This window comes from Tachypleus tridentatus, chromosome 12 (genome assembly GCF_004210375.1).
Source record: "Tachypleus tridentatus isolate NWPU-2018 chromosome 12, ASM421037v1, whole genome shotgun sequence".
Taxonomy (NCBI): domain Eukaryota; kingdom Metazoa; phylum Arthropoda; class Merostomata; order Xiphosura; family Limulidae; genus Tachypleus; species Tachypleus tridentatus.
The window spans coordinates 75,635,455-75,650,183 of NC_134836.1; the positions used below are offsets into that span (position 1 = coordinate 75,635,455).

Here is a 14,729-nt window from a genome sequence, read left to right on the forward strand (position 1 = left end):
TCACTAAAAACCTGCTTTACCAAGTGTGAACTATAACCAGCTTGATTTCACTAAAAACCTGCTTTACCAAGTGTGAACTATAACCAGCTTGATTTCACTAAAAACCTGCTTTACCAAGTGTGAACTATAACCTGCTTGATTTCACTAAAAACCTGCTTTACCAAGTGTGAACTATAACCTGCTTGATTTCACTAAAAACCTGCTTCACCAAGTGTGAACTATAACCTGCTTGATTTCACTAAAAACCTGCTTTACCAAGTGTGAACTATAACCAGCTTGATTTCACTAAAAACCTGCTTTACCAAGTGTGAACTATAACCAGCTTGATTTCACTAAAAACCTGCTTTACCAAGTGTGAACTATAACCAGCTTGATTTCACTAAAAACCTGCTTTTACCAAGTGTGAACTATAACCAGCTTGATTTCACTAAAAACCTGCTTTACCAAGTGTGAACTATAACCTGCTTGATTTCACTAAAAACCTGCTTTACCAAGTGTGAACTATAACCAGCTTGATTTCACTAAAAACCTGCTTTACCAAGTGTGAACTATAACCTGCTTGATTTCACTAAAAACCTGCTTTTACCAAGTGTGAACTATAACCAGCTTGATTTCACTAAAAACCTGCTTTTACCAAGTGTGAACTATAACCAGCTTGATTTCACTAAAAACCTGCTTTTACCAAGTGTGAACTATAACCTGCTTGATTTCACTAAAAACCTGCTTTACCAAGTGTGAACTATAACCTGCTTGATTTCACTAAAAACCTGCTTTACCAAGTGTGAACTCTAACCTGCTTGATTTCAGTTGAAACCTAGAAAAATCTCAGTTCAAGACACTTTGACAAAAAGATTTTTGATCTTGTTTGTTTACACTCATTCCAGTTTTTAACTGAAATGAAGTGCAATTGAAAGGAATGTGATAGCTAATGTATTCTGACACTTTCAACAAGTGGAGTACCCCTTTATAACTTTTATAGAGAGTATAATACAACTATTTAAAGGGGAAAAAAATGTGATTGATTTATGCCAGCATGTCTGTTGTAAGCTCACCAATCCTTGTTCAGTGCTGTCTTATTCACTCCATCAGTTAATGTTGTAACATAGCTTAGATGATTTTTTTTTCTTTTTAAAAGCTGGTCACTTAATGTATATATTGGAAAACAAATGTGTATATATTGAAAATGGTATAAATGTTTATTGAAAGTATTGCGACACTGTGATGTTGAAGATGAAACAAGTGTGGTTTGTTTTTCTAATATTATAGACTTGTCCAGGTCTCTGTGAAGACCTTAAAGAGTGTGTTCAGTGTCTGATGTTTGATTCTGGACCGCTGACTGTTGAAGAATGCAAAAACTGCTCATTTATTCCTGTTGAAGTTAGTGAAGCAGAGGGTAAGCCTACTGAGTGTCATTTAGTACAAAAACAGTTTTATTTTTTTCTGGCAGATTGAGAGATGATTGGTAGCCCTATTAAAATAGTGTTTATGAAAGTGAATAAACCCTTAAGTTTAATCACATCTTAGCAGCCGTTTCTAATTTTGAAAGGTTAGCTTCAATTCATCATTCACCACATATCGAAGGAGTTGTTTTTTTTAAGCTTAACAGTTAAGTCTGTAATGGGATTAGTAATGTGAAATACTGCTGTTTTGTCCTAAGACAATAAGATTAAACTTATTTATAAAATGTAAGTGTATCGAGTAGAGAAGAAAGTAAGGTTAGATGTGAAAATAAGTTTATCTTCTAACATTATGGACCTAATTTAACCTTCTTTTTCTTATGTTTTGGAGCTAAGTTATTAAGACATAATATATACTATTTTAACTACCATGAGTATTAATATTGAGAATGTAAAAACTGTTGAATATTCTATACGTTTTAGCTCTACGCTGTCAACGTACAAACTATAGAAAATATCAGAACTCTATACAGATTGTTTCACAAGTATGAACACTGGGACTGTGGAATATATTCTCTTTGTATAAGATGTGTTCACTATAGAGAATACTGAACTTTGTACATCTAGTAACCAAAGGAATTTGAATTAATAAATTAAGGTGCAGTTTACACTTATGTGAAATTCCTTGTATGTCTACAAAAGATAGACATCGGATAGTGAGTTGTGTATTAAAACCTTGCCAAAGTAAAACTGTTTTTTAACAAGTACTGTGTTAGTGCATGTAGTAACTTCTATCTGGACAAAGTAAAACTGTGTTTTTAATAGGTACTCTGTTAATATTTGTAGTAACTACTATGTTAAGCTTCCATTTGTAATATAAATAGTTATATTTAAAGTAAAGGTTTAAATTATACCAAACTGTTTATTGAGATACTTTGTTGGAGCTATACATTTCCATTAAACCCACTGTACAACCCAAACAAATTAGAAAGATGTACCTTTCAAAAGTACTCACTTATAGGGTTTTTATCATTTTGTATTAAATTTCTTCAATCTAACTATTTTCCTAGAATAGTAACTTCATTACATCTGTTGAACTTCAGTGGTGAGTTGTTGGTGAAAAATACAAAACGTTTTAATTTGGTAATAGTTACTGGTGTACTTCAAGATGTATTTTATACAAAAGGTATGCTTTAGTAGTTGACTTATTTATTCATTGCACAGGGAAGACATGGGGGCTTCAGGGGGTAACTTAAGGGTGTCAGTTCTAAATGCAGAGCCATCCTGTCTTTATTTGGGTGGGAATGTGCCAGGTTTGGCATTTGGTCCATAGGTTTGCTAATTTGTTAACTGGACAGGCATAAACACTATTATCATATGTAGTTACAATAGTAAATTTAAACTAGGTTTAGGAATAATGTAAAACACAGGTTTATCATAAAGAGTTTTATCTTTCACAAAACAGGCTCTTTATCCATATTTTGACACATTTTATTCAAATTATCTTCATTTACATTTGAATTTTAACCTTTATGCATAATTTAACCCATATGTTAAATCTTAAAAACACTTGAAATTTTAATATATTTTCTTGCACTGTGCCTGTAATGGAAATATTTCATCTTTTGGTACAAATTCTCTACAAGCTTCGGTTCTGATGTTATAATTGCAGTTTTTAGGATTTGTTGTTTTTTTTTCAGCCCATACAAAATGGATAAAAGTAAGCCAGAACAATCTGAATTATCTTCAAATAAAAGTAAGAGAGCAATAACCTGTGAGGAGAATTGAATTATTGTCAAAAGTTGGACATGATTTTCCAGTGAATGTTTCTATAGTGAGAGTGGAACAACTGGAGATTCTAATACAGAAGTTCCACATGATTTTCTAGTGAATGTTTCTGTAGTGAGAGTGGAACAACTGGAGATTCTAATACAGAAGTTCCACATAATTTTCTAGTGAATATTTCTGTAGTGAAAGTGGAACAGGTGGAGATTGAAATACAGAAGACTTTACAACATATACTTACTGTATCAGATAATCAGATGAGCATAGTGATGCTTCATGGGTCACAGATAAGAAAGGTTGACTCAATGTTTAATCAAACTTAATCTGTTTCTTTAAAATCACAGATATCCTAAGTTTACATGTGGGTGAGGTATACCTTTACTCACGACAGCAGAGAATGTGTTAGAGACTTTATAATTTCACTGATAGTTTTTGTAAAGTTTATTTGTTGTTATTTTTTTCATAAAAATATCTTAAATTTTTCTAGTGAAAGAGCCGGGCCAGAGAATGTGTGTCTTCCGTGATGACGACGACTGTAAATTTAAGTTCGTCTACAAACTTGATGAACACAACAAGCCGTTGGTTTGGGCCCAGAGGACAAAAGGTGACATTCAGTTCTGAATTAAAATCAACAGTTGTTAGATCAGTATTAAACCTAAAACTTTGTTGTTATATATATGTGTGTGTGTGTGTGTAAAATAATAATTTTTAATTATTTTTCTTTACCTTTGGTGTTGTTTAGAATCAATTTATTTAACCCCCACTCCCCAAAGTTATATTCCTGTTTTTTACATTGAATTTGCCTTAAAAATGGTATAAGAAACAATTTCTTCACTTCACTAAGAGGTTTTTAGGAGAAAGTGTTATACACTGATTTACCTTATTTTGTTCATTATATCTGAAACAAGTAATTTCCATGTCCAATCATGATCTATCTGAAGACTTGATAATAGCAGCCCTGTAGCTTAGTTCGTGTTGGAAAGAATCTATCATAAGGCTGTCATATCTAGAGCACACCACTCCTTCCTATGTGTACAAGACAGTTTTTCAGCTAGTTTCAACAGTCTTTTTGAACTTTAAGCATTTTGTGACAGGTCAAGGGTCAAAGGCCATGTATCGTGTTTGTTTACTTGCATTCAAAATTTTATTGAACTATTATTTTATGAATTTATATCATTATAATTCAAACTTTAATATTGTATGTAAGTTAATTTATTAATTTAAAAGTAAAATGAAGGTAATTCACCTAAGTATTGCTCTGTGAGTCACATAGTATATTGAATGCAGCACCAGTTCAGATTAGGTGTTTGTAGTGTCAAAATACTAAGCCTGTCATTTCATATGAATAACAAACTCAAGTTACTAATCTTGACAAGCTAGAAAATAAATTAAGAACCTAATATATTTTTATTTTGCTGAGATATGGCATATGTGCTGAATCAAACACAGTCCCTTGTATACACTTACTTCAATAAATGACATGAATAACCAGTCAGTAGCTTACAATGTCCCCTTAGTGGTTTTCTTATCTGTATTAATCTGTGAAAAGGCTACTACATCCTTTCAAACCAAGATATCAAGAAGGTAAATTGTCTTTATTCTGCTATAAATGTCGTGTTTTTTGTTGTTTTTTTCCAACCTAAATGCAGTTAAGTTACTGAGTTTGATCAGTTGCGATGGAATTCTATGGTATTGGTTTAGGAATTTAGGATCTTTGGTTATTCAACTTTATTTGTATCAAACATAAAAAGATATTCTGGTTCATATCCTCCACATACAAAATTTTAAATGGCTTACCAAACCAAGTCCAGCAGCAACTAAGTTCAGAGGTCATAGCTAGAAGAGATAATTGTTTGCTTTATTTTTTGTTTATTGTATGTATTTTAAAATACAAATTTAATAATTTATTTCTAAATAGCAATAATCTATATACATACATATAATGTATAATAATTGAAATTTGACTATATTACAAAATACTAGTCCACTAAAACACATCCAAGACAGTTCACTTTGTAAATATTAAAGGTCAGTCGTATATTGCTGGATACACTGACATGAGTGCATGTGCACCTCATCAATGCGGGTTATGTAATGTTAGCTTGGCATAACTGGAAGATCAACATAATAACAATAAATATATAATGTTATGAGACTTAAGTTACTTAGACTAAACATTTGTATTTTTGTGTTATGATTTGTAGTCATTCTGGAATGAAAAAACAGCATAATTTATATTTATTTCATTTTTTTATGATCAAATTTACAGACCCCATATAGTTAGAGTAGAGAAAATAACAGTCAAAATATAAATTCTTACTAAAAGCAAATGCATTTGGGAGATTTTAGAGATCACAAAAATAATATTTGAGATTTTAGGGACGAAGAATAGTTTTGCAATCATAACAGAAAAATTGTATTTGAACTAGTAATGAAATAAACTATTTTCACAATCAAATCTTTACTAAAAATATCTTATTAAAAAATCTGTTTTTTTTTGTGTGTACAAAAACTTGTAGTCTTTATTAAAAGTCTACAAAATTGTATGAAATGCACATATTGCATCAAAGATTGTAGTATATACTCTTAACCCCTTGTCTGCAGAATGTACCATATGGTGCAGTCTTGAACTGACAAGCAGTTGCTGAACACATTGTATGGTGTGCTTTAATTTCTTTTGAGTAACAGCCTGCAGAACACACCCAGTTAATTACTAAATTCTGATTGGTTGATAATTTATTTCCACTGATATGATTGGCTCACTCATTCACTTGAAGTATACTGAATTGTTTTTTAAAAATTACATATGATTTCCTTTTATATTTATATATATCAGGTCATACCTAAAAGTAATGTCTGATTTTAGGTGCAGAAAGGATTTCAAACATTTTTAGTGTTATTTAATCAATAATGTATGTTCCATTATTATTATTATTATTATTTATTTCTTGCCAATGATTCATGAGTTTCTCAATGCCACCCCTATGAAATACTTTGGGTTTGGAGGAAGAGAATGTAGAGAGGGTAGAGTTTTAACATCTTCATGTGTTCCAAGCTCTTTTCCATCAAAATAGTTCTGCAAGCTTCAGAATAGATGATAATCAGATGGGACAAGGTCTGGAGAATAAGGAGGATGTGGAAATTTTTCCCAGTCTAGCTCCTCAATATTTTCAGAAGTGATCCTTGCTGTATAGGGCTGTGCATTATCCTGGTGTCACACAACACCTTTATGATTGATCAGAGCAGGCCTCATTTCTTTCAGTGCAACATTCAAGCACTCTAACTGTTGACAATAGGAGTCTGACATAATTGTTACGTTGGGTGGCATAAACTCAAAGTTGAGCACACAAACAGTATTCCACCAAATGCTTGACAAAGACTTTCCTTGGGTGGAGGCCCATTTTGGGATGTGCTTTAGCCAGTGTACTTGCACTGATCCTTTGTCTGCAGCAGTTAAGATTTTTATAAAATATCCATTTTTCATCTCCAGTCACTAACCTGTCCAAAAAAGGTGATTTACTTTCACGAGAGTGCAGAGAATTGCAAATGTCCACTCTTGCTCTAAGGTTGGCTTCTGTCTAATTATGGGGGACCCATTTTCCAAGTTTTGACACCTTTTCAAGTTGTTGCAGATGACAGTGAACTGTTGAATAGGTTCAGTTAAACTTCTGTGCTGGTTCTTCAACTGTTACAGCACAATCTTCATCAAGTGCAGCTTAACAGCAAGTCATTATTAAACTCAACAGGATGACCTGAACTTGGCACATCACTTAAGCTGTCATCACCTGATCTGAACTTCTGATACCACCTTTGACATTTACTTTCATTGAAAGACTCTGCACCATAAACACCTTGAATGTTTCTTGTAGTTTCTGCTGCTCTATTGCCTTTTTAAAACTCATAAAGCATTATATGCCTGATGTGTTCCTCATGCATCTATCTTCATAAGGGTTTATTTGATTAATGAATTGAAAAAAGTGGAGTTGGGTCAGTTTCTTTTATTTGTCGGAACATTTCTAAACACGTCTTACTACATATTTTAGTTATTAAAGCCTTCTACAATGATGATGCATTTTTTGTATTAAATTTTCAGACAATACTTATGAGATGACCTGATATATACACACTGAAATATTACATAATACAAAGGAAATGTACAAAAATAAAGTATAAAAATCTGGGAAAAAATGTGCTTATTTTTAGCAAAAAAAACTGCAGCTACAGGGCTAATGTGTGCAAACACGTATAAACTTGTGTATATTGTAACAAACCTCTTGCAGAAGAGTTAATAAAACTTCATTTATCAGTTAAAATAGCAGTACTTGAGTAGAAAAAATAAAATTATATTTTGTTTTAAGTAAAACCTCTAGGTTGCACTTGACCTGCTGATTTCATTGCGTAATTAGCATTTACATACTTCGAATTCTAAGTCTCAGGTGGTCATCTCTGTTTTTTTGTATATATTTGATTTAAAAGCCACTAGATATTGTAATATGTTTTGTTCTTCTGAATAATAGATTATGTTATGGTTCCATTGAAAATGTCTACACAAAGTTGAAGTCAAAGGAATGAATTTTAACACAAATGTAATACCCTATAGCCTTAGCACTTTTGGAGGGTGTAAACTGAAGAAAGGTCCACCTTTGAAAGTGCTTGGGCTATATAGTGTTGTATTTTGTGTTAAATTGATTTCTTGAACCTATATATTTTTCTAATATCATGAAATTAAAAGAATTGAGGATTATGTATGTTTGTACAATTCTCAGATTGTCCAGAACCAATCAACATCCTTGCAATTGTTCTTGGAGTTATTGGTGGAATTGTTCTGGTGGGACTGGCACTTCTATTGATATGGAAGCTTCTCACTACAATTCATGACCGACGAGAGTTTGCTAAGTTTGAGAAGGAAAGACAGATGGCAAAATGGGACACTGTGAGTATATTTTGTTCCTTAGACTGGTAGCTGTTAAAATCATCAGTGTTCAGTTAGACATCATCATGTACAGTGCAATATCTGTGTTTTTATCATCATCCTTGAAATGTTCACATATCTTCTATAAGTTTCCAAACATTACATAAGTATAATTCTGTAGATGGCAGCATAAAAATTGTATAGGTTTAAAAGTAGGAAAACCAGGAATCTACCTCTGCAAATCTGAAGATTTTTTTATGTTTGACAGATACTTTATAGCAATTTTAAGTTTCTTTTAAATCTTTTATGGGCCAAAAATAAAGACATTATATTCAATTATGTCATGCCTAAAGACTGTGTTAGTTTTTTCACCATCCATGCATTGAAGCTCCATTGGTTTTTTTTCAAGTTAAAAACAAAAAGGAAATGTAAGTTTTTTTCAACATGTATTTGTGTTAGTTTATTATAATGCCATCATTGCCTAGCTAGGCTTAGCTTGCACAGTGTGGATCAAATGTTGTATTTTATTAAAAAATTATATATTATATGATATCTTAATCTAAGAACTCATGAGTGGAACCAAAGGAGAATATATAATAATATGTTAACCACACTACATCACTGTATTCAGTGCCCAAATAGTATTGGTCTTGGCACTATGAACATTGTTTTTCATGAACTAGCAAGTGACTTGTAATTATTATAAGTTGTATTTAAATCACTTATAAATAAGGTTTCCAGAACTGGAATTAATAACATAACGTTTTTTATTTTAACACTGTTAATTATTTATTTGACCTTTTTGTATTATTATATTGTGTGAATTAACTTGCCATCATTCACAAGAACCGGTGAAGCGGCTAGCTAGTTTCCTGGTTCTTGAAACAGGTCACATAAACGAAGCATTAATGGAAGAAAGTGCATTAGTAATTATAAGAACCTGTGAGCATTTTAATAATAAATGAAACTATGTTAAAAGTGGAAGATTATGTTCTAGTTTCTTTAAAATTAGTTACAATAGAATCTAGTTATTGCTGGAGGGGGGGTGAACTGGAGTAGTCTGGCATATGGTAATTCTGTTGTATTACCATGACAACAGAGAAGTATATGCATCCTACTAGACAGGATAATTTAGAACAGAGGAACTTAAACTAATGACCAAGGAAAAGAGATTATATATATTGAAATAGTACTAATAGTTTTGAACATAAAATTCATGGCTAAAACAAAATTATGTAGAGAAGATTACAAGTGCTTATAAACAGGCATATAGCCTGGTGCCACAGCGCGGCGCAGCCGCGCCTGACTAGGGGGGTCAGGAAATTTAAAAAAAATGGATGCTATTTGGTGTGAGTTGGTGCAATCTGAGACATAATTTCTTTGTTTTTTGACATTGCAATGTTGGAAAAGTACACAATATATATCATATAAAATAACAAAAGGAAATTAAAAGACTAAGTCAAACTAATAAAAACTATAACTTTCATTTACAGTTTTTAGCAGATTGATTTATTCTTTTAATTTGCATTCATTTTTTAGAAGATATATCAAAATATCTAAAATTAACAAATAAAATAAAAAGTAAATAGATAAAATTTATTTTAAATCAAAATATATTAGTAATATGAGTTAATAAAGCCAAAATAACTTAGTAAATATTTCAAATACAAATCATTTCATTATTATCCTTTTTTGTCATCAATAACATCATCATCATCAACTACTGGTATGCTGCCAATTAAAGGTTTTACAGTCATTGCCAATAACTACTTCTCTGCTGCATATATTCCATAAAATTTTCAAATCACATAAAATTACTCTTTCGACTAATCATGACTACCTACAGTTCAAATTGTTCATCTATGCAATCTTGTCATTATACTACTGGTACCTTAATGTCAGTGAATTTTCCATTCTTTCACAAATTGACAATACAAACTAAAACAGCATATGAAGGAAAGCTATGACATTGCTTAAAAATTCAACTACTGATATGGTTCAATATTAAACTACTGATATCCGTGATATGCCTCAGAAATTAAATTTTGTACAGTCACTGACATCAACAACTACTGCTCTGCTACATGTATTCCATTAAAATTTCAAATTACTTAAAATTACTCTACATGACTACCTACAGTAAAACTTGATCATCTATACAATCTTGTCAGTAAATTACTGGTACCTCAATATCAGTATATTTTTCATTCTTTCACAATACAAACTGAAACAGCAAATCAAGGAAAGCTTTGACATTGCTTCAAAATAAAATTAATGATATGCTTTAAAATAAACCACTGGCACTGTATGCTGCAGATAATAATAAAATGTTTTTCAGTCACTGATATCAACTTCTGCTCTGCTGCATAAATTACAGTCAAATTTCCTTTAATCAATCTTGGCTACTTTCCTCTTTTTTGAGACAAGGGTTTCCAGTGCTCTCTTCCGAGCTTTTTTTCTCTCCTTCTCTGAATGGGCAGCTCTCTGTGCCTCTGCGGCTTTCTGGACTTTTTCTTTAGCCAAGGTGGCTGGGCCAGATTTCACAGAACCATAGGCCTCAAGCCTTTCTGCCCTTTTCTTCTGATTCTCCCTCAGCTTTGAGGTATACTTTGAAGCTGCTGATCTAATGTCCTTACACATTCTCTTGTCTACAGGATCAAAATGAACATCTTTCCTTTTAAACATTTCAATCGCTGTTGTTTCTTTGGAGCGTAGAGAATATTTTATCGTCTGGTATGCACACGATACCAGACCACAAGACCTGCAACAAGAGAAACGAGACTGCCTCCAAGATGGCGGTCAGATTTTTTTTTTTTTCTGCAATAAACATTGAAAAAATACGATTTCTCCTCAAAAACCACCTACCCGGCCCCCAAATCGCTCATATTTTCTCCTCGAATTTACACGAATCTCGTGGGTGATCATTGGCCGTTTGAAAACCGTGGGAATCCGCGTTTCAGCGGAAAAATGGCACGCATGTATAAATTTAAGAATCAGACTACAGTATTTCACATTTATCTGGTAACTTTAGTGAGATTTCTTTGTTATTTTACTTGTTTCAGTTTCTCTATCACTTATACTGCTGCTCAGTAATGTTCATTTTGTTTGTCACCTAGGGTGAGAATCCCATCTACAAACAAGCTACATCGACGTTCAAAAATCCAACTTACGGTGGAAAATAGCAAGAAAATATTCGTCCAGTTCACTTAGATGACTCTAGTTTGTATCTGTTGCTCTGCATTGTGTTATTGTGTAATATATTAAAAAGTAGCTTATAGACAAACCAGCTGATAGGTTTTATCATCAGAAATGTAACAGACTTGTACAGTGCATGTTCTGAAGAATAGAGTGGTAAAACATAGTGATATCTTGTGCCAGAATTTACCCAGTATTTTGTAATGTATATTTTTCTATCATGTAACCAAAGATTTCATACAGATTTTTGTGCAACAACATTTGATATATTAATTTTACAGCTGATCTAGTTTCGTTGTTAAGTACCAAAGAGTTGAGAAAAGTTTCATTGATATGAAGGAATGACTTCCAGAAATGTTTTACTGGAAGTATCTTGTTGCTCTCTCCAACAACTTCTGCTAAAAAATATTAGAAGGAATAAGATAAAAGTTGTCTTAAAATTCATTGTCACTGACAGTTTACTTCAGTCAGTTCCCTGTTTTAAATTTTGCTGAAAGTAAAATTAATTGATTATACAGGACAATAGTAAAATAAGTGGTGGGGGGTAATTTGTTTTGTACTGGTTTGCATGGAAAGATTTGAGTAAATTCATTTTAACATAATCATTAAAGAGAAATCTGTCTGGCAGCTGTATAAAATATCAAATGTTATTAGCATTGCTTCTTAATTGTAGTTTGCTGAAAATGTTCCAGTGACATTTGTTACTTCAAGTAATAACACAGATATGGGGTTCAGTATAGTCTTTTCAATACCAGTGGTCACTCACATCCTTTATGTTGCAGTTACTAAAGCTTAGAGGATAGGTAATATCTCTATCCATAAAGAATTTCTTTGACAGATATTGATGTATGTCATATGGAATAATGAAATCTAAGAAATACTTTTAATTCAAAAACGATTGTAACTTTTTTATCTTACCACAAAAATATCTGTAATGAAGTTTTTGGTTTATATACCCAAAGACAGTCCATGCAGTTTTTTATGTTTGTTTGTTTTTTGCATATTTTCAAGCAGAAATGTGGGGTTTATTTTGTTGCAGAGGTGTATGGTTTGATCTGAAAAAAAACTAAATTATTGCATACTATCTTGACTCATTTAATCCTAAAGAGATCTAAGAAATACTCTGTAGATTACTTAATGTTTTTTTCTGTTTGTAAGTTAAAGTGCTGGGACATTTATTTACAATGTATTCTGTATGTTACACTGAATATTTGTACTTCTAATCATGTAGTCCACTTGTTAACATATATTGTAAAGATAACAGTTTGCTCAGTTCTTCAAGTATCTAGAAAAGATTGTCCATAAATTACAGGGTGTCTCAAATATCAGTTGCTATTGGCTAAATGTTTGCAGAATATGTTTGAAATACCCACCCTTAAAAGTGACAACATACAAAAGACCTTCATACCAGACCATCTACCAATGTTCATCTAAATATCTGCAAGAAAAAGCAAAAGAAAGTTCTAATTCCATCAATGTCACAATGGAAATTAATGTTTAGGTCACAGCATATTGAACCTTTGTATACTTTTCTGTAACATGTAGCTTTCTGCTTTGTTTAGAAATTATTGTATTATTTACAAGTTTAGCTTCATCTTGTTTGCTTGTATTTATATTTGTTACTCCCATTTTATTTTGATTTTCAAAATGTCTAAGAACAAAAGGCTTAAAAATTAAGGTAGAATATTATATAGTTTGAAGCATTTAGTGAGATAAGGTAATAATCAAACCAGATGAATTGGATATTTTTCCTACCATGTTTTTACATTTTCAAAAATGTCTTGGGTCACCTGGATATTCAGAGTTCAAATTAAACATTTTGAAGTGGGGGATCCAAATATATTCAGAAGAACTGCAAAGAAACTTGACCCCCCCTCCCTAATATGGTACCAGTGTATGCTGTTAACTCCAAAAGACCACACATGGTTTGTTTTTTGTCAGTATTTACATGTGAAAAGCTTGTGAGAGAAAGTACCCGTTTCCTTAACTTATTTTTTTAAGTTATAGCAAAAGAGACAGCAATGATGTTAATATCAAAACCTGAAGTTAAATGTTGGTTTCAGAATAGTATAGGTTACAAAACATTTTAAATGTTTTTATAAATATGTGCAATATTCTCTATAAATGTGATGATTTATCCAGTTACAGTTTTGAAGATTTGGTATTTAAGTGTATGTTTTTATTTACTTAATTATTGTGGTTAACAGATCTGATTTTTTTTCCCTCTGGTGTTTAGCTGTGTAAATGATATCCTTCAAATCTCATTTGAACTCAATTTGTTTTCTGCAAGTAACATATAAACTGTTTTTGTATATACACTAACCACCTTTCATGTACTCTATATTTTTATACCATAATGAACCATCCATGACGTATTGAGTAGGAATATGTGCCAAGACATGAACTGTTAAAGAGCTTGTTCTTTAAGATCTGATATTTATATTAGTCTAGTTTTAATGTCCCTGTTGGTTTTCTACTTAAACTGCTTCTTACAGTATTTTGTTTGTTTATTGCAATTTTATTATTTAATCATTAAATATCATTATTTGTAGTTGGTGTTGTGTTGAATTAGGTGCAGAATGGACCAAAAAAAAACACGAAAGTACTTAGTGGGCAGTGTCTTGTCCGCTAGTGATAAAGGATACAAAAATTGTATGCACATTACACTAAAATCCACATCACTTAATGAGAATTATTTTTCATCCAATGCACTCAACACTGCCTTTGTAGTGAGCCAATTACAAAGGAAACAGTTCACTGGATTACTTCACTTGGTCCATTCTGCTGCTAAAGTTATCCAGTTTGGATTTAATATTTATTGTAAGACTGTGTTTTCAGGAATAAACAAGTGTGATGTTTCAATGTGTTGTACCTCTCTTCTCTAGCAGAATTCATGACAACTTCTTTGTTCTCATGTCTGGAAACTTGGACCTGCTACTTTTAATATTTCTAAAACTGACACAACAAATACTTAGAAATAACAGCTTGAATGAGTTTTCTTGGAATTATTCAGCTACTAACCCTTATGGATTTAATTTTGAATGAAAATGTTATATGCTACCCAAGATTGTTCTCCTGAAAACCCCAAACCATGTCACTGTTCAATTTCTTTTCACAATACTGCCAATAAAGAACACAAAGTATTAAACATGTTTAGCTGTAATATGGACATGCAAGCTTTTAATGGTGTAGCTTAACCAAACATGAGGAATTTCCATATCTAAGCAGGTTCATATTAAATACTTTTAAGAGGTTTTCTAACAGATATCAATTGCAACTAATGCAACAGATGTAAAACAAAGTTTCATTTATAGTAATAATAATAATAATAAAAGGGGTCTATGGGTATGTAACCATCATAACTCCTAGACAAAAAGAGCCTAGAAACCTGAAATTTTGCACACAAACTGAGTGTGCACCTGAATATTATTATCCACATA

At 31.9% G+C, this 14,729-nt stretch overlaps 1 protein-coding gene across 2 annotated transcripts in view; it reads left to right on the plus strand.

Annotated features, from left to right (window-relative positions):
• Nucleotides 1-14,151, plus strand: part of LOC143233660 (integrin beta-PS-like) — a 43,109-nt gene extending 28,958 nt beyond the window's left edge. For both annotated transcript variants that reach the window (XM_076470128.1, XM_076470129.1), the window contains exons 18-21: nt 1,267-1,393; nt 3,670-3,786; nt 7,949-8,115; nt 11,211-14,151. In XM_076470128.1, coding sequence (XP_076326243.1) covers nt 1,267-1,393; nt 3,670-3,786; nt 7,949-8,115; nt 11,211-11,276 — 477 coding nt within the window. In that variant the 3' untranslated portion in view covers nt 11,277-14,151. The remainder of the gene's footprint in view (nt 1-1,266; nt 1,394-3,669; nt 3,787-7,948; nt 8,116-11,210) is intronic.
• The last annotated feature ends 578 nt before the right edge of the window (nt 14,152-14,729 follow it).